The 20,411-nt window shown below is 37.9% G+C and overlaps 2 protein-coding genes across 3 annotated transcripts in view; one reads left to right on the top strand and one right to left on the bottom strand.

Moving 5' to 3' along the window:
- Positions 1 to 17,336, top strand: psap (prosaposin). Its single transcript, XM_051917693.1, has 14 exons — positions 1 to 192; positions 5,067 to 5,200; positions 5,297 to 5,371; positions 5,451 to 5,576; positions 7,197 to 7,382; positions 7,533 to 7,676; positions 7,814 to 7,870; positions 11,210 to 11,362; positions 11,612 to 11,704; positions 14,334 to 14,511; positions 14,614 to 14,777; positions 16,096 to 16,176; positions 16,294 to 16,401; positions 16,517 to 17,336. Exons 1-14 carry the CDS (start codon positions 159 to 161, stop codon positions 16,550 to 16,552), a joined length of 1,569 nt encoding a protein of 522 aa, XP_051773653.1. The 5' UTR covers positions 1 to 158; the 3' UTR covers positions 16,553 to 17,336.
- The window catches only part of abcg2c (ATP-binding cassette, sub-family G (WHITE), member 2c), an 18,104-nt gene continuing 14,512 nt past the window's right edge, over positions 16,820 to 20,411 (bottom strand). For both annotated transcript variants that reach the window (XM_051917690.1, XM_051917691.1), the window contains 3 exons: positions 19,331 to 19,420; positions 19,196 to 19,248; positions 16,820 to 19,063 (listed from right to left, as the gene is read on the bottom strand). In XM_051917690.1, the coding sequence (XP_051773650.1) occupies positions 18,916 to 19,063; positions 19,196 to 19,248; positions 19,331 to 19,420 (291 nt within the window). In that variant the 3' untranslated portion in view covers positions 16,820 to 18,915. The remainder of the gene's footprint in view (positions 19,064 to 19,195; positions 19,249 to 19,330; positions 19,421 to 20,411) is intronic.

Raw genomic sequence — 20,411 nt, 5'->3', positions numbered from 1 at the left:
CATATAGACACACCCCAGTCACGCGGTCAGCTGACAGTGAGCTCAGCATAAAGCCTCATCACACGACATAGCGATTCATTGCAGCACAAACACCTTCATCCGACCCAGACAAGATTCAAAACACGACATTGCTGTTCGAAAGAAGTGTTTCCGAAGTCATGATGCTTCTCACGCTTCTTTTTATCTCCACGGGTAATATATATGGTTTTACTAACCTCCACATTATTCTGTGTGTATTAGATGTAAGAAATGTGTCATAGCCGCAGTTAATGGCGGAGGAAGTGTTTGGTAAACATGTCATGTAGGTTACTGGAAGCCGAGAAATGTTATCTTCAAATACACATCCTAACTTGTTCTTTATTCTGGCTTTCTTGAACAGAATAATCTTATCTAATAATAGCGATATTAATATTGTATACCCAGTGTGTTTATTAGCAAGTCTGTCGAGTGTTGACGAGCTATGCTAACTGGCTAGTGTCAAGCAACAGACTTGAGCCCACGATAAGTGTCTTATGACGTTTTTAAAATATTTTGTTCAAAATTAGTTGACTCAGCCGCTGTCTGTATTTTTATACGCATATATGCGTTTGTTGCGCAGATATTTTTAATTGGTATAAACTATGACTAAGCCAAAGTATATTTTAACGCGTATCTGCAGATTATTTTGTCTGAAACAGACGTAAATATTATGGGTTCAATGACTATTTATTGTAGTCATGAATGTATTACTTAAATTTTAATTTCTTGTACTTAATGCCAATCTTTTCCGCATTATGACGCATTACTAACGTTCATCTCGTGCTTGATCGATTTAAATGATTTCATCAACTTTATCTTTCTTTCGAGCTCTGACAGTAGTCATGTGTCTGGATGTTGACACGGTAATTGAAACCTGTTTATCAACGTTGCCCTGATGCTGATGTACTCAGACTGTGTTTTAACCCCAAGTTTCCTTTATTCTGAGATCTGACCAATCATATGCGGCGTTGTTTGTATCCAAGCAAGTTTTGTTTTTTATGGCTTCAAAATAACGTCTTGTTCTCACTTCCAGGGATCAGATCCGTGCTACATGGGTAGTTTCCACATCCTCTTCTGTGTTCCTCTTTAGGGTTTTTGTTTACAGTGTCAATTTAACTTAATCTTTTTGCAGAGAGATCTGCTCATGGAAGCATAGAGGTCTGAAAGCATAGTCTTTCATATGTGTGGTCAAATAGAGCTTATAGCTTGTGAAAAATGGTTTATTAATAAAACCACACATGCCTCTCAACCACAGAATCTTTCACTTCTTATTGATATACAGTTTTCTCAGTAATTGCACAAGAGGAAGCTGGAAACTATTGGCCGAATAGACTTGGAGCATGACTTTTTATAAAATTTTAGTGCTGTGATTGAAAAGGCATTTCGAGTATGTGACTGTTTGCTCTTGACTTATCACTGGGATCACTTCTGCATTTCATGTATTTGATCAAATTAAGACTTTCTTAATCCGTTTTCTTAATGAAGATTTTCTTGATCCATGTCCATTTTGTACTTGTCAGTTTTAGCTTTTTTTCTGTTCAGTCCAGTGAAATATAAAAACTGATTCCATCTAGTGTCTTATAATATGAGCATATGCATACACATATAAACTGCATACACAGTTATAAGAGAATTAGAAAAATGTTGTTTTTAGAGGTTTCATGTCATTACTTGACATGCTGTCAACTACCCATTCCACAATGAGTTGACTGTTTTCTGTCTAGCAATGATCTTTTATTGAATCCTCTTTTTCCTTATTTGTCATGTTGGTAAAATGTAAGTACTTTATGGTGTGTAGGGCAAAACACTTTCATAACTTGAATAATAACATGGTCATTCAAAGTGAATGACCTAGTTTTACAGCTAGTTCTTGGGCCATAGGTTTATTGCCATAATCTGTACTGTCTGCACTTTTTCACCTTTTTATGTTTTTGTTTTTAGGCAGTTTATGATTTATTTTTGACAACTGCTATGGATTGCAGTGACAGAGCAAAAGTGAAAGCCTGGTGGTTTAACAAATGTTTTTTTTTTTTTTTTTTTTTTTTTTTTTTTTTTTTTAATAGAGATGTGCATGAGCACTCAGGCTTGACCATGACAGTCGATCATAAAAACAATGATCACTGTAACTTCAAATAAGTATATAAATAAATATATTTATATTTATTTATATAAATATATTTTATATAAAAATATATCCCCCCGGATTGGTTATTGCAGCATTTTGTGCAATACCCAAGGTCTGATTGGATGGTGTTAGTGCGCAGGGATGCCTGGAATCTAAGGGTGCTCCGATCAAGATTTTTGGGGCTGATCACCAATTACAGATCACTGAAAGCAGTATTGGCCGATACCAATCACCGAAATAAGTAGGAGATGAGATGAGAAAGTGAATTGATAACTCTTAAGGCCCTGTCCCAAATGGCATCGACCACAAAGGGGGCGCTCACGAGCACCCTTTTGAAAGCTAAAATGACAAACGGGACACCCTACAGTCTCCTGGACTTAACGTACATGCGCACGTGGCAGCCATTGTAAGTCCACAAGAACGAAAGTGCATATAAAGTGTGCCATTTGGGACAGGACCTCATTTATTGGCAAGCAACATGTGCAACATATTCCATTCCCTCTTTTAGAGGTGATTAGGAACAGCTTAATAAATATAGCATTTCTGTGAAATAGGTGATACAAATAAAAACCACAGAACAGTCTTTATCAACAGATAGCAATCAAATGTAAAACAGCACTGCATAGTCTTCACTGTATAAATTTAAATATAGATTAGTCCTGCTAAATCTACTAAAGAGCAGGGAGTTTTTTTCCTTGTCTTTTGTTGTTTAACATTAATAGGCTGCTGTCACTTTAAGGTCGAATGCACAGATCCAATATACTGTTACACATGCAACTTATAAGGGATAGTTCACCCTAAAATGAAAATTGTCATTTACTCGCCCTTAAGTAGTTCCAAACCTGTATAAATTTCTTTGTTCTGCTGAACACAAAGGAAGATATTTGGAAGAATGTCAGTAACCAAACAGATCTCGCCCCCCCATTGACTACCGTAGTACTTATTTTTCCTACTATGGTAGTCATTGGGGGGTGAGATCTGCAAAGATGTTGCAAATTTATTGTCCTTTTCAGTTACCTTGTAGAACTGACAGACCAGTGAATGTAGTAAAGCAATTTTGGCTGTGCATAGAAAAATTGTCACGCAAGTTTTGTGTCATCTGATCGACTCTTCTGACTGGCCTTTATAAAGACTACTGATTAAACTATATAAAGCTGTTATTGACCGTTTATGATCAGCGCCCGATCAATCGGATCACCCTTAGAATCACTTTGATCATAAAGTTAATTGTAAAATCTGCAGCGCCAATCTGCCATATAGCCAACATAACATTATAATGAGAACTCTATTGTAATAGAATGTTATAAATTCTTTGTGCTTTAGTTGCCCGTGTTGTTACAGAAAGAGCGCATCCACAACAGGTGTTACACATTCAGACAGTAAAGTTAACGTCCGCATTCACGTCCCTTTGTGCAGATACAAGTTGTAATATTACAATAATGCATCAATAATGTAAAATATTGATGCATTATTGATAATCCAGCAGTGTTATTTTTTTCTAGTCATATTTTGATGTACATATTTCATGTCATTTTTATTTATCAACATTAATTTTCACAATAGTGTTTTAATTAATTTCGGGAAAGGACCACAAGCAGGGACTCAAACTCGGGTCACCTGAAGTGCAACCCACAAGGCCATCAGCTCTGATGAAATAAGAAAAATTGACAAAAATGCCTATCCCCAGTTTTTCATTGGTAATTGGATACTTGGTGTTTGTTGCTTTTGGTTTCTTTGTTTAATAAGAGATTTGGCCATTAGGGATGATTCCAAGTTTACTCATGGCACAGTTTATTTATGAATCATGTGATGTTGACTCATTGGAATCATGAGTGTTACTGTCATAATTTATTACAGAAAAATACAGCGTCAGTCATTTGGTAAAAGTGCATTTGCTCTTTCACATCTGGGCAATGTGTCAACTTGTCTTGTTCAGTCAGCTATAAAGGCTGATGCTGAGCTGGTGGAAACAGAGACTGGATCAGAAGACTCACGCTTCTAGTTTTTGTTAGTGCGTGTGTCATATGTCAGATGATATTGCCTACAAATTTCAGACTTGGAGTCTGCATTTTTTTATTTATTTTATTTTTTTTTTTTTTTTTTTTAAATGGTGATTCAGCAGTAGGAAGAATAATCCTTCAGATCTACATCTGTCCAAAACTGCTTTCCTGACTACAGTTTCCTGTGATCATCTCTAGGTGGAAACTCTAGAAATCTGCTGGCATTTGCTTAATATGAGCCTGTTTATTCCTGATGTGACTCTTCATTTCATGGGAAGTTTTAAAGGAACCGTAATTAGGCGTTGTACTTGGTGGAATCAGTATTAATTGGCTTAAGTTCTGGGGACTTTCCAGGCACAAACTGTTTTTGTTTTTTGTCCCTCCCCCCCCCCCCTTCCCCTCTCTTTTCCAGTTTCAATTCTTTAAAGCAAAGTAGCTTTGCTTTGTCATCTTAAACTAATCTCAATAGCAGTTCAGCTCAAATTGATCGTGAAAGCCTAAAGTTTGTTTTTGTGTTTTGGCAGCTAAGATTTGCTTCTAAAATGTAACTTGATAAGAATTCCGTGGAGAACAAATCACAGAAAAGACACTTGAATAACCTGTTATTGGTCACTAGGATGTAATTCCACTCGTATACAAAAAGTTAAAGCAGAAAATTGATGAATATATGCTGCCTCCTTATTCAATGTTGACGACAATCCAATTAGAATACAAAACATGTTCTAAACACATTTTTTTTTTTTTTTTTTTTTTTTTTAAACAAATTGTGTGAAGTGTCAATTCATGGCAGGCTGATCAGATAAGAAATCAGGAAGAAGATGGTACAAAATGATGTGCTATTTGATTTTGCGTGGGCCATCACGCGTCTGTGTGACCATTGCGGCTGTTCTGAACCTGTTCTGAATCTGATGTTTTGTTGTTAGCTGTGGCGAGTCCTCTGTTGGGTACGGAGCAGTGTGCCCGCGGCCCCCCCTACTGGTGCCAGAATGTCAAGACTGCTTCTCTTTGTGGTGCCGTCCAACACTGCCAACAGAATGTGTGGAGCAAGCCTCAGATGGTGCGTTGATGGATTCTCAGAAGCACTTTAGTTTGCCAGTGCATAATTCATGAACACGAATTATGTTTTAAGTGTATAAAACCTTCTTTCTTGCAGAAATCTGTGCCATGTGATCTGTGCAAAGAGGTGTTGGTGGTGGTGGAGCAGCTTTTGAAGGACAATGCCACAGAGGTATGCTAACAATGATAACACTGGAGTTTTGAGTACTATTAATGAAGGTCAAAGTCTAAATTCTTGTGTTTTAATCTAGAGCGAACTCCTTGGATACATGGAGAAGGCCTGTCAGCTGATCCCTGATGAGGGCCTGGCTAGCCAGTGCAAGGAGATTGTGGATGACTACTTCCCCATTCTCATGGGCATCGTCCAAGGAGAGCTGGTGAGCTGAATACTTTCCCTTCCTTCCCACTAATTGAGTAACAATTTCCCTTTTAGTTGAAAATTTGTGAGTGGTACATGGTGGGTGTTCAGTAGCAGTACTTTCAGAACCTCTTTTCCAACACAAGCTGCTTCTTTTTGAGCAGAAAGACAAACAATGATTTGTCGTTACAAACCCTAATGAACAATTTTAGACTTTGTGGATGTTTGATACAAAACTCTTTATTTAAACTGTTATTTGCTTTAAAAAAAAAAGCCCAAAGTATACTTTGGTTTTTACGTATATGCAAGCGTCTGCGTAATGGTGCGCATAATGCAAATTTCGTCACCAAAATGGTATATGTGCTGCCTGATATTATTTTACTTTTTTTTTTTTTCTCGGTAACCGTGCATACTTTGTAAACACAAGTCGCACATGTGCATTGAACTTGTTTTGCACTAAACTGTTGTTCCACAAGGTGGCAACACTGGTCTGGGCCATTTCACAGTACAAAACAAAACTAAAGAGACGGAACAACAAAATACCGGAGACTGCAACACTAGTGCACGTGTAAAAAAAAAAAAAAAAAACCGGAAGACTTGTTTGTTTACACAACGCCGTTTTGCTGGCCTGAAAACACAAATTTTTGAAAATGATACCTTTATTGTCTCCATGTAAACTGCAAAAGCACAAGAAGTTATTCGCATGTGTATTTTGTGTTCTGTTTATAGGCGTGTAGTGTTTCTTTACAAAGTGACATCGCCAACTGCTGGCCTGGCAGCAGAATACAGCATTTTTAGTCATTTTCCTGGATCCATGTGAAAAGGGATCTTTTTGACAATGTTGTCGGCCCTTACGCAAAAAATGCAAAGGAAAAACTTAGTAGTGATAAATAACGTGCATAATTTCTGCAATGTATCTTTTTCCCCTAAAAGTCATTTGAAAAATGAATAAATTTTACACATTGAGATAAGAACTTCTTGATTCTATATTCCTATTACAGTGTTTATCACAAAGATGTTAAACATGAATAAAAAAGTAGACACAGTAACCAACAGTACACAGTAAAATCTGTGTGCATAAAATAAGTCCTGCTTCTGACATTTATTGGCCAAACAAGAAAATGCTGATAATTAAATGCCTAATATTGCCTGATAATTTTAATCCATGGTACTGTCTCGTTTGAGACTACATCAGACCCTATAGAATACAACGGTAGAGTAATTCTATTCATTACTACTTCATCAAAGTTGTGGCTTTTACAAAACCGAAAAATCAGCAACTTTCAAACATGCTGGTGAACTAAACTACCCATGACCCTGAAAAGAGAATCAATCAAACCACCAGTTAGAGAAGTTACTCAGCTGAAATAAAATGGGGAAAACTGAAACTAAACGCATATAGATGAACTAACTAAAGGCTGTAGTGTGAATAGACTGGTCTAGTGCTGCGAAGGTGGTTGGCTATCTAAAAAGCATCCTTTGTGTAATGGTCTCTTCCTTCCCATTGAGCCTCATCTGTCATTCAAAGCATCAGTCACAATCCCCTTTAAAGAACTGAAGGGGGTCCGTGTATTCAGCTGCAGATCCTATCTGTGTTTATCATGTTCTACAATGCGTCTGTGTTCCCTTCATTTTACAGGATGACCCCAGTGTGGTGTGCGGTGCCATGGGCCTGTGTGTGTCCCAGCAGGAAGCTCTGGCTAAAGCTCAGCTCATGTCCAATGAGATCCCTCAAGTGGACCTGAACCAGCGTGTCAACCCCTTCCTACTCAACATCCCTCAGCTGCTCTACCCCCAAGAGAAAGTCAAGGAGACCCCCAAACAGGTGAAGCTGTCACACACCTGTATGTTTAATGGGGATTCTAAATGTTGAACTTGAATGTTATGCAGTGTTGTCAGCTGCTGATTAAAACATGCTTGAATTCATCTCATTCTGTATGTTCCCTTACTGATTGGTGTTCTCTTCTGTGTGCAGATGGATAAAGATGTGTGCCAGGACTGCGTTACGTTCCTCACTGACACTCAGGATGAGGCCAAAACCAATGCCTCATTTATCAGTGCTCTGCTCACACAAGTGGAGAGCCAGTGTGAACTTTTGGGACCTGGCATGTCTGATGTGGTGAGAATATGAGAATTGGGTTTACCTGGTTTGTGTGCTCAACATAAAGATACCTTACTTTGGTGTGCATTGCTTGTCTGGTACATTTCTTGATATCTTATTTTTCCTATTTATCCTATTTTATTTTTCTTTAACAGTGCAAGCAGTACATCAGCCAGTATGGCCCACTGGTCTTTCAACAGCTCATGTCTATGGTAAGTAATTTTGCATAATTAAAATGTCTTATTTGTGTAGGCATTTTAATGGTTTCATTCTTCCATTCTCCATTACCAAAATGGTGCTCAAGGTTCTTTCTTGTGGCACACCGCAGTGAGTTTTAAAGGGGTCATATGAGGAATCATTTAATGTTCTTATCATAGTGTATAATTTCCAGAACTCAACTTTCTCCTTAATGAAAGAGCATTTATTGGAAGTTGCATGAGTTTCAAAATGAAACTCTTTTGCAGCTCTCTTGCAGGTGCCCACATAAACATTTCAGGGTAACACTTTACAATAGGCTTCCATTTGTTAACATTAGTTAACTATATTACAGTAATTAACAATAATACATCTAAAGCATTGATTAATCATAGTTAATGTTAATTTCATAATTTACTAATACATTATTTAAATCAATAGTTGTATCTGTTAATATTTAATAGACCTGAGGTAACTGTTCATTGTTCAGGTTATTAACTAAAGGTAACAACGATTAATAAATACTGTAACAAACATATTGCTCATTGTTATTTAAAGTTAGTAAATGCATTAACTAATGGAAACTTACTGTAAAGTGTTACCCATTTCAGCAATGTGCATTTGACAATGTGGATCAAATGAGCAGCTGAAGTTTGTTTTTAACAGGATCAGGATGATGGGGCTAAAAATTGTTGGGATTGTTTGAGTCTACAATCCTGTTCGCAAAGAGGCACAAGCAGCAAAAAGCGTCCTGTTTGACGGGTCAAAGACGGGGTGGAAAATTGTCGAAAATTGAATTCTGACATAAATGCATAAATGACTGATGTTTATAAGTGGACCTCAGGGGAAAAATGCTATTAAAATATGACCCCTTTAATATGTAGAGTTTGTTGGAAATTTGGTCAGTCAAGTGAACAAAGCTGCTTGTGTTCCCTTTCCTGTTAAGACACTCTGCCTGTCTGCCAGCTTTATTTGCATCTCTAATCACTTGTCTATTTCCCCCCCCCCATTCTTTATTCCCACCTTTTTTTTTTTTCTTTCTTTCTCTTGCGGTTTTGTTTGCTCTGGTCTTCAGGAGCAGGTATGTTTCTCTTGAGCTGCTAGTCTCATGCTAGTTTGTCTTTTAATCTGTCATGTGGCTAATCACCTGTGCTGTTTTCTAATCCAAGTGACCATTGCTAATCTGTGCTGTTGTGTAGAGTAGCCACTCACATGCTCTTAAAATGGCCTAAACCTTGAGGGTTTCATGTTTGTTTGTAGATGTAGTACCAGACTGATCTGCCAGTTGTGGGTCTTTCATGCAGAGAACTATTCTCCATATTTTTGCATAATGATGCATTTAAAACAGATATTTCCAAACGGATATTTATAAAAGTTCACATTGTTGTTGCAGATGAAATATTATAGTTGAACACATTATTCGTGTTTGTAGTTCTGAACATAATCCTCCAAAGCACAATGGGTTGTGGGCAATATTAGAGTGTGCATGGACCCACACTTCCACAAAATCTACCAGAAATAGTAGACCATCAGGGGACTTTTGGCGTACTCTTTTCAACATGCTATGCTTTGGGACATGCATATTCTAATCTCACATATTATTTAGGATGGATAGTAAGCACATTGGGACGCAGGGTCAATTTATGGGTTTGACTCGGTCTTGAATTGACTCCTTAAGTGATTGAATCATTCTGAGCGGATCTTGACTTGGGGCCTGTCCCAATACCCACACTTAGAGTATTTGCACTCCTTTATTTTGCATGATGTATTTGGCCAGCGTTGAAGTGGTTTTTTTTTTTTTTTTTTTGAAACTGTAAATGTCTGTTGAGTAGTCAATGGATAACAGGCACCACTGCTTATTAATTGTGGTGCTTTTAATTGAATGAACTGCAAACATTTTAAATGCGTACTTATCTCTGTGCCAATAAAATATGCAACACTTTAGTTTTACTTACAAATTACTAGGGCTGGGACAATACATTGTTTCTCAATTTGCAATACAATGATTCTGGATCGATTCTGATATTGTCTCTCTCTCTCGCTTAGTTTTAACAGCAGATGGCGCTCTAGGCTAGTTTTTAACCGCACACTCAAATGCTCACGAAGAAGAGTGCTGGACAGCAATCGTGCGTTCGGCTGAATCATGTAGGTGGTTAAATATCCTTGCACCTCGGCTCAGAATGCTTTTATGATGTGAGATTAATGTAAACACAGGCCACTGTGAACACCCTTGTAATTTGCTTCAACCTTTTTGAAATTTTATGAATGATTATTTTAGGTTTAAGTGGTGTGTGTAAAGGAACTGGAAGCAGGCAGAGTACGGGTGTTTCTAAAGCACATAGTGCCATCATCTGTTAAACTAAGCTCAGGTCGGTGCCAATGGCCTCGTGGGCAGCGCGCAGACATGTAGTGCCGATGCAATTCAGGTGACTGGAGTTTGAGTTCCGGCTTGCGGTCCTTTCCCAATCCCGTCCCCTTCTCTCTCCCACTTTGCTTCCCATCTACATAATGTCATATCGCAATAAAGGCAAAAACGCCAAAAAAAAAAAAAAAAAAAAACCACCAAACAAAAAAACACTAAGCTCAGAATTGGAAAAATATCAGATTCGCTCCAGATTCTTTTTGTTGCGAATAGAGATTTGATGAATCGAGAATCGAATATCGTCCCAGCCCTACAAATTACATGTAATATCTAATTCATTGAAATTACATTGGAAAGTTTCTCAATCTCATGATATTGGGTCATGCGAGTTCCTGAACATGATGAATGATGGGATGCGCTCAGAAGCTATTATAGTGTGGCATTAATGTGCGTTAAGGGCACTGAGTTTTGAGATTTATCACATCTGGGACAGACTTTTGCACTTACTGTTATGTGCATGTCATCTCAAGTGGTTAAGACCACAAGTGTGGGTACTGGGAAATGCCCTTTAAGTTTTTTTTTTTTTTTTTTTTTTTTTTTTTTTTTCCCTCCATCTTTACCTAAGAGCACACACTCAACCACATTCTCATTTCAACATGATTTTGATAGTGTTGAACTGGATGAATAAGTTGGTTTATTAATTGAACCGCCAGCAGCTTTTGCCATTTATAAGATCATACTTGCACATATCCTGTGTTTGTATGCATGGCAGTCATCAGACTGGAAGGGTGATGTGGGATAAATTGGGCATAATGTGGAGCTGTATCATGGATAATCAGTTAGTCAGAGGTGTTGCAATGGATGCTGCATGATGTCATCCTGGAAGATGTTATAAGCATATCAGTCAGTGCATGTCTAAGATTCTGCTCATGTTGACACGTCATGGTGAAATGTTACTCAATGAATGTGTCTGTGCCTCCTACCGTGCCTCTAGCAACCCAAGGACATCTGCGGTCGTGCTGGCTTCTGTCCCCTTCAGAAGAAGTCTGTGCCCATGGAGATGCTGATGCCTGCCAAATCCATCCCTGCTGTCAAGACGTTTCCTGCAACCAAACTTGAAACACCTGCCCTAGCCAAGCCTGCTAAGGTATTCTTAACAGTGAAGTAGGAAACAGTTTATTTAGGACACCACCCCCACCCCCCACCCCCCACCCCCCCATGTGTTAGGTTAAATGTAAAGAAACTTCCTCGTGTTATCAATTTTGATCATGTAAAATAACTGACTACAAGTTGTTGGCAATAATTGTGGCCTCTCATCAAACTCAAAACAAACTCAAGTGGGGAAGGTGTAAAAATGCAGGATGTTTTCTTGATGCGCATGCATTTGTTTTGACAGAAGCTAGTGCGAGTGCGTGACTCCCCTCAGTGTGCCATCTGCGAGTTTGTGCTGAAGGAACTTGAGAGCATGATTGAGGATCACACATCTGAGGTATGAAACCAACATTGACATTATTTTATGTGTTAGAAAATTGAGGCTGCAACAAATAATGGAGTACGCCAATAGAATACATGGAAATAAATTTGGTAAGCGAGACACCAATGAGACGTTAAGAGGGTTGATTAACTCTTTAAGCCCTGAAGGCATTTTTAGAGTGACCTACACAAAAGTAAAGTCTCATAATTCCAAAACTATAGCAAGGAGAGTCAAAAGGTTGGTATCGTTTGATAGAAAACTTACGTTTTTAGAAAAAAAAATGTATTACATTTGGACATTCTCATGCTGAGAAACTGCTGAAAAAAGACACGTATATATATTTTAAGTAGACATGTACATAAAATATTTTCTATCTTATTTAACATGCAATACCTCAGGAAGGAAATAAGGTAGGATTATTATTTTTTTTATTTTTTTTCCCCTTGGTAAATTTCCTCTACATGTGAGCTGCATTTGGATCAAATTTTGTGGTGATGGCATAAAGTAATCAAAAGTTACAGCATTTAGAACCAAGGTTCAGTTTATTTATCCCCTTAGGGGAAAGTAAGGTTGCAGCGAACTCGCACAGTATAGCAACTCGCACAGGTAGCTGTTTTGTTTTTTTTGTTTTTTTTTTGTTGTTGTTTTTTTTTTTTTTTTTTTTTTTTGTTCTTGACATGCCCCTAAAAGGCATTTTTAAAATTGTTCCTCCACAAGGAATATCTTGTGATCGATGCAACGAATTGTTTATTTATTTGTTATCAATTATTTTTGGACTCTTTTCAATCTGGAGCATCCATTGTTAGTAATGACGTGCCACTTTCTACGATTTTTGCATATTTTATGAATTTATAAGCGAAAAACGTCACATGAAAGCTACATTTGATTTTTAGGTACACTTCAGGTTTAACCCTTGTGTATTGTTCAAATTCACTACCCTTTTGTTATGTTCGGGATGAAAACATCCACTAAATTAAACTGCTGTAAAAATGTATCAGATAAATATTTTTTTTTAAATCTTTTTGCACAAATCTGTTAGTCAACCTCAGTCCTGAACAAAACTACTAAATCCAGGATTTTTACTCTTTAATTGCCAAGTTCACAAATGATGTCACTGATTTTGGGGGAAAAAAAAAACACACACAATGACTTATTTTCAATATAAAAAGTGATTGTGGACTGTATATATTTTTTTTATTTATTTTAACCTTTTATCACAGTCTTGGACAGATTAGTAACAACATTGACTTTGATGCATTGTTAGTTTTTGTGCAGCATCAGATTTGAATTTTTCTGCCCCATTGACTTCCATTTTATATTTTATTTTATTTTATTTATTTATTTATTTATTTATTTTTTTTAAATTGCAAAGCCATGACACCATATAATAATACATTGATTGTTGGTAGGATTGTTGGTAGGTTGAAAATTTTCAAAGCATTTTCCCAAAATATGTATCAAAATAAGATTTGTCACTAAAAATCATTCCGTTTGCTGAAACACAGAGAAAGTTGTGGCCAAATTAAGACTCAAAAGCACCCCATAGTGGATGAAAACATCCCCAACATAACATAAGGGTTAAAAGGTTAAGCCAGTGAGACAACCTTATCAGCAGGTGGGACTGATGTAATAAGGTCTTCATTCACTAAAGAGAAAGCAGATTTATGAAAGTGTAATGGATGCTGGTTTTGCAGTCAGGCAATTGGCCAACAATCCCCTGCAAAAAAAGCACACATAAAAAAAACAAAAAAAACGAAACAAAGAATGGCCATCACAGTCGGAGACTAACAAAAACGCAGTACAAGTAAATTGTGTTTTGAGTTCATATATTCAGATTTTTCTCAACTTGAAATCAAATCAAAAATTCATCATAACATAAATCTGGCATCAGTGGAAAAATTGCTTCGCAATATGAAATACTCAAAACAAGACAACTAATATTTCAGTATTTATAGTTCTGTAAATTCTGATTGGATGAGACGCATTGAAAGTATGATTATGGGTAGCAGGGAATTATTGCAGCAGGTGTTCACTTTGCTGACAGCTGATTGGTCCAATTTCAGTTTGACCTCTTACCCAGAACAAAACCTTCCTCCCAACAGATTAGCTGTGGAGCACAAATTACTATGGCGATGAACACTGGTATAAGACTTCATGGTACCTAAAAACAAGGGTTTGTGTAAACTAACCTAAAACTAATCTGGTTAGTCAGCTAAACCAGCTTCATGGTGCAGGCCCCTGGATTTGTCCCTCATTGAAAGTCCACCCAAAGTGACCCAAAACTACGAAGCCTCATTGGTTTTTGTGCATCAAGCACGATTGTGCTTATATAAACATTATTTGATGTGCTGTATGTGTCGACCAGTGCTTATGTGAATAAAAACCTAAACTAAATCAGTACATATTTTTTGCAGCTGAAAAGTTTGGAATGGACTTTCAATGGAGGGACAGAAATCTCTCAAGTTTAATTTAAAAATATCCTCATTTGTGTTTCAAAGATGAAAAATCTAATGGGTTTGGAACAACATGAGGGTGAAATAAATTGACAATTTATTTTTAGGTGAACTATCACATTGCTATAAATCTGTGATTACATATACAAGATTCTCCTGTTGAAGTTGTTGCCATTTGTTGTGAATTTTAGGCAGAGATTGTGCAGGCTGTGGAGAAAGTCTGTGATATTTTGCCCTCCTCACTCACGGCTCAGTGCAAGGACCTTATTGACGCCTACGGACAGGCCATCATTGAACTGCTTGTGCAGGAGGCCGATCCCAAAACGATCTGCTCTTTCCTCGCGCTCTGCAATGGGGTCAGCCATGTCCGTAAGTGCTGATGTTTGTTTTCAGCATAATCAACCCCTCTCTCTGTTGGATGCAAGATATTTACAGTATTGCCTTGCTCTTGCTTTTTCCTGTCTTGTAAAGCTGTAATGGACAAGCAGCAATTTGAGGCAGGTGATTTCTGTGCCGTGTGTAAGATGGCAGTGCGTTATGTGGATGGGATCCTGGAGCAGAACGCCACTCAGGCAGAGATCGAGGATGCCGTGAGGAAGGTCTGCAACTTCCTGCCTGATTCAGTCAGAGATGAGGTAGGTCAAACCTTTCATGTGACACTTACAGTCAATGGATATCGTTTCTTCCATCCATACTTCACACTTGCAGTGCTTCCAACAAATGATTCAAATTCAGTTTAAATTTCTCAGCAAACTTTCTACTGAGCTGCTGTCCAACATGTATGGCCATGTGAAATGAGTTTTATTTTTCCCCCAATATTTTTTTTTATTTTATTTTTTTTCTGGATTTATGATTTAAAATAATTATCAAATTTGTGGTAATCAAATGAAGGCATAACACATTAACAATTTATTTAATCTCTCAATAATAATTATTAAAACAAAATTTTATTTATTTATTTTTTTGATTACATTATTACTTGAAGTACATTCTGGAGGACGCAGTCCCCATGTATTGTGACACAGCTTGTGTGTATCTGACGATAGTTTTATGACACAAATGATGTATTGCTGGTGAAGTGAGTCAGAGCAGCTCTGGAGATGAAGTTCATGTTGAATGTCTACGTATGAGACGGCAGACGCTGAAATCACAGTGTCACGTGCGCTGTCTTGTGTCTGAATATCACAACAATAGTCCATATCATGATTTGATCATGTACAGCCCCAATTTTCATTTATTATATAGTTCCGTTTGAATTGTACTATAAATTTCCATTCCGTATGACTGGATTCAGTCCATGCTTTCCACATTGCATAAATCATAGGGATCTAAACATGCAGTATACCATTCATTTGTCGCATCTGATTTGCCAAAGCTGGTTCAGATTTATTTGAACTGCATTGAGAATCAGCCTGTAGTATAGATCAGTGTTTTTCTGTGTATTAGGCTTGCTCTGGTAGTTGGTGTTACATAGTGTTTGGTCGTACACAGATTACATTACTTGCCCACTGTGGCAATTTTTGCTTTTTTTTTTTTTTTTTTTTTTTTTTAAATGGAAAATAAAATCCATTTAGTTCAGTTGGACAACGGACGCTACAAATATAAACTGAAAGCGTCTGCTCCACTCCATACAGCACGCGCTGCAGAGTGTCAGCAGGAGTCAGATTTCACTTACTCTTGTACATAGTAAGTAAGTAGAGGTGACTGACAAGACGATGGCAGAGGATTTGGAACACAACAGCTCCTGAGTGTCATTATAGGCCTATATACAGAGTATGCGTGATTTGCAAAAGTGAAAGTTAAAAGTGAGCGCTCATTCAAACGCGATTCACCTCCCCCTGTGTTAACGGTAAATACCAGTGTTAATGCAAGTTTATATACAAGTGTCACGGTGAGGAAATGTTAACACATACTGTGTATGTGACTGACTATGTGCTGTCCTCCTCCCTGCAGTGCAACCAGCTCATTGAGCAGTATGAGCCTATGCTGGTGCAGCTGATGCTCCAGGCACTCGACCCTGACTTTGTGTGCATGGTAAGATTTACACAGCACTCTCAAGCTCAAATCATGTGATCAAATGGTGAGCCTAGACTGAGCCTTTTTTTTTTTTTTTTTTTTTTTTTCTCTCCTCTCTTTTTCTTCTGGATACAGAAGCTGGGAGCATGTCCTGAGGCAGTGCAGAGGCTGCTGGGATTGGAGCAGTGCAGCTGGGGGCCAGCATACTGGTGTAAGAATGTGGAGACTGCTTCTCGCTGTAATGTGAGTATTGCCTTTCTGCATTACAGAAGATGCCAATTTATGTTTTGAGCATATAATGATGTCTTGCACAACAACAGGCTGTGATGTAAATTAAGCTTTGGTGTTTGTGTCGTAGGCCTTGGACCACTGCAGGCGTCACGTATGGAGCTAAAGGATGAGAAGAGCGTTCCAGAACAATCTTAGGAAACTAAAGGAGAATTGCTGTAGCGCTGCTTTTCTGTTCGAAATCAATACTTGGGTTTTCTTTTAAAAAGTGGCATTTGTAATTAATCGGTCACAGCTAATTTAACAGCCTTGTTTCAGAGGAAAGAAAGCTTTTACTGAAAGGACCTGTACACTTTTGAGGGGGCAGGGGTTTGGAGGGAGGTAAGACTGACAGGTGTAGCTATATTAGAAATACTTGCACTGAAACTGGAACTTTTTTTTTGTGCGCTATTGTGGGGATTTTTATTTTTAAAAGTAATTTCTTTTAGTTGTACAATGCTTCTTTAAATATGCACATGCATCTGAGCGTTTCAAGAAGTGTATATATGGAAATAGATTGTGCCTTTTAATGGAAGCAGGAGTATGACACCCCTGAGAATGAAGATGAAATGATTTAGGATGCTCTAATATCCCTGCCTCCCTCTTTAACTGCAAATACATCTGCAAGGCCAGTGATTTTAAACTTTTATTTTTTAATGGGTAACATTTTGGTCATAATGGATGTTGATTTCTCTAACTTTGTCACTTTGTGTCTGTTATTAATGAGCTAATGGGGAAAGTTATGTTGACATTCTTCATTTGATCCACTAATTGTTGCCCCTCACTGATTGATCAGTCACTGCTCCCTAAATGTTGCTAAATGTCAAATTTTATCCTTGTGCTTCACACTGTTATGACTGAGCCTTTGTTTTGTTTTGTTTTTTTAAAATTAAAATTAAATTCCAAACCCATTCTCTATGGTTTCTTTGTTTGTAAATGGCTTTTTTCACTTGGCTTTGAAAGTTAAATGCCATTCAGTTCCTCTATAGAATTTTCATATGTATAAACTTTATTTAATGTATTAACTAAATATTCCAGTTGATCTGTCTTTCTGGCAATGTAAACATGACTTTTCCAATCATTTAGTCTGCTTAAACCCCACCCCTTTCTTAAGGTGTGGTCATATTTACCATTGCTCTTGAATTTTGCCAGTAAAAATTTCACTCGAAAAAGTTTGCAGATTTTGTGAGTATTCAAGTGGACAGACTATAGATATAGAAAGACGGTTCACTCCTGTCCTATTAGTTATGAATGGGAGAAACTGCAACGTGCAATATGGCGGAATACATCCCACCTTCCAAGTAAAAGAGCCAATCATTGATCAATAAAGTCATTGCATCACTGCAGCTGCTGTTAGAAGCTCCGGTTCCCACAGAAACATGAGACTAGCGATTAGGACTGCACATGCGCATTGGCTAGTCTAGGCTGAAAAATAAGGGTGTGTTTTTTTTTTATTTTTTTTTTTTATGCTATTTGAGCATAAACATTCATGGGACAGTTCATGTCAGATTTTTTTGGCTGATTTGAAATATTTGAGTTTGCCAAGCAGTTTGAGATTTCAGGATTTCACCATTCAAATAGGACTTGGTCTTGGATGCCCGAAATAGCTGCCCCGGAGGCATTGCAAATATGGCCACCGAGTGAAAAGACTTTCCTTGAAAGGGACTTTGAAGTGGATCATGCACATTCGCTACGTTGACCAACAGAAAGCTACTCATCTTGAAAGTGACTAAGAGCAGTGCTTCATGCATTGATAATGGACCCTTTTTGTTTTGTTTCCAATTTGTTTTGTTAGTGACCACACCTCAAAAGCAAGTTCACATTCAGATCTGCCTCTGTTTTGACTGCAACGTCCACATCTCATCTGATGGATGGAGCCAAGACCCTGCCCTATTTTTTTCTTTTAAACTAAGCTGTTTTGCTTAGTTGTAAGTCTGAAAGAAAAGATTTGTTGTACTTTCATTCAGTCCTGACTGATTAACTCCAAGGTAAATTGATGTGATTTCAAGAATGAGGAGTTGTGGCTTCTGCAGATGCTTCTGTCAGTTTCCCTTCACTTTGAATATTTTGCAGAATTATACTGGTCATTGTATTCAACTCATGTTGGGGGGGGGGAAATGTGTATATAAGGTTTTTACTAATAGTGAGATTTACTAATTTAGCATCCTTGGCAATAGATGCTGCATGTCTCAAAAAGATGAAAATTTTGTTTAAAGATTTAAAACAAGCCAAAATAAAAGCACATGTAAGGCATAAAATCTAAGTATCATTTTTCAGGTTCCCAGAATCTGTATTCAGTTTACAACAAATGAAATATTTACAAATTTTAATACAATTTTATACAATTTGTAGAAAACGAGATGACTGAGGTAGTGAATTATGTGGATTATGTAAGGCTTTATGGTTGAAAGGCTGAAAAGTATTTCCTGATTTCAGGGTTCAGAATTTTAAAAAGTGAGTGACACTGATTACACAACCAGCGTCATTCCATCACTTCCAGCGATTGATCCGCCGCAGCTGCACGTACGCAAGAATCAGACATATGGACATAATGCCTGTCAGAGCTACCTGGTTCTGCCAAAAACCCCAAGTGCTGTGGTCGATCTCTTGATGATCCAGGTACATGTCACCTGTCATCCTGCCAATCAGAGAGAGAGTTTCTTAGCTATGCAAGTGAAAATAAAAATTCTCACTGACCTCTTATAGCTAATTCAGCTAAACAGTTTTGATAGTTTTTTTCCAGTTGGTGATGCTGTTGAGCGAGTCATACCTGGTGTAGTTACTGGTGAAGACTTGATCTTTTAGTTCATTGATGGCAAGTGCCTGAAGAGAGACCATTTGATTGGGTTACTGCTAAACTGCATATACAGCCTCAAATGTGTTGTGATATGTTTTAGGGTCTTACATTGAAGCCATATCGGAAAATACTGGCCCACTTCAGCCAGGACATCCAGCTCAGCATTGAATTCAGGTTCACCAGGAAACCTCCAAACACCTGAGAAATCACAGAGGACAGGAAAATCAGTGCTGTGTCTCCTAAAAATACTGTGCATGAATCCCATGAGGGTTAGCATCTAGACATGACCTTCATCTCAAAACTTCCCATTTACTTCCTAGAACTGGAATCTAAGAGCATTTTCACACCTGGGTTGTTTGAAGTCTTTATTTAGCAATAGTGCAACAAAGTGATATATATATATATATATATATATATATATAATCACTTTGTTGCACTATTGTGCCAATATGCCTAAATGAAACTATTGGAGAAAATATATACACACACACAGTATCTCACAGAAGTGAGTACACCCCTCACATTTTTGTAAATATTTTATATCTTTTCATGTGACAACACTGAAGAAATTACACTTTGCTACAATGTAAAGTAGTGAGTGTACAGCTTGTACAACTGTAAATTTGCTGTCCCCTCAAAATAACTCAACACACAGCCATTAATGTCTAAACCGCTGGCTACAAGTGAAAATGTCCAAATAGGGCCCAAAGTGTCAATATTTTGTGTGGCCACCATTATTTTCCAGCACTGCCTTAACCCTCTTGGGCATGGAGTTCACCAGAGCTGCACAGGTTGCCACTAACATCCACCAGCTCCGTGATATCATGGAGGAGTGGAAGAGGACTCCAGAGACCTTGCGCTCCTCCATCTTCCGTTTGAGGATACTCAATAGGGTTTAGGTCTGGAGACATTCTTTAGCAAGGCAGTAGTCATCTTGGAGGTGTGTTTGGGGTCGTTATGTTGGAATACTGCCCTGCGGCCCGGTCTCTGAAGGGAAGGGATCATGCTCTGCTTCAGTATGTCACAGTACATGTTGGCATTCATGGTTCCCTCAATGAACTGTAGCTCCCCAGTGCCGGCAGCACTCATGCAGCCCCAGACCATGACACTCCCACCACCATACTTGACTGTAGGCAAGACACACTTGTCTTTGTACTCCTCACCTGGTTGCCGCCACACACGCTTGACA

Source organism: Ctenopharyngodon idella, chromosome 13 (genome assembly GCF_019924925.1).
Source record: "Ctenopharyngodon idella isolate HZGC_01 chromosome 13, HZGC01, whole genome shotgun sequence".
In the NCBI taxonomy this organism is placed as follows: Eukaryota; Metazoa; Chordata; class Actinopteri; order Cypriniformes; family Xenocyprididae; genus Ctenopharyngodon; species Ctenopharyngodon idella.
Note: the sequence above shows the minus strand (reverse complement) of the source record. Positions and strands in the feature narration are given on the sequence as shown.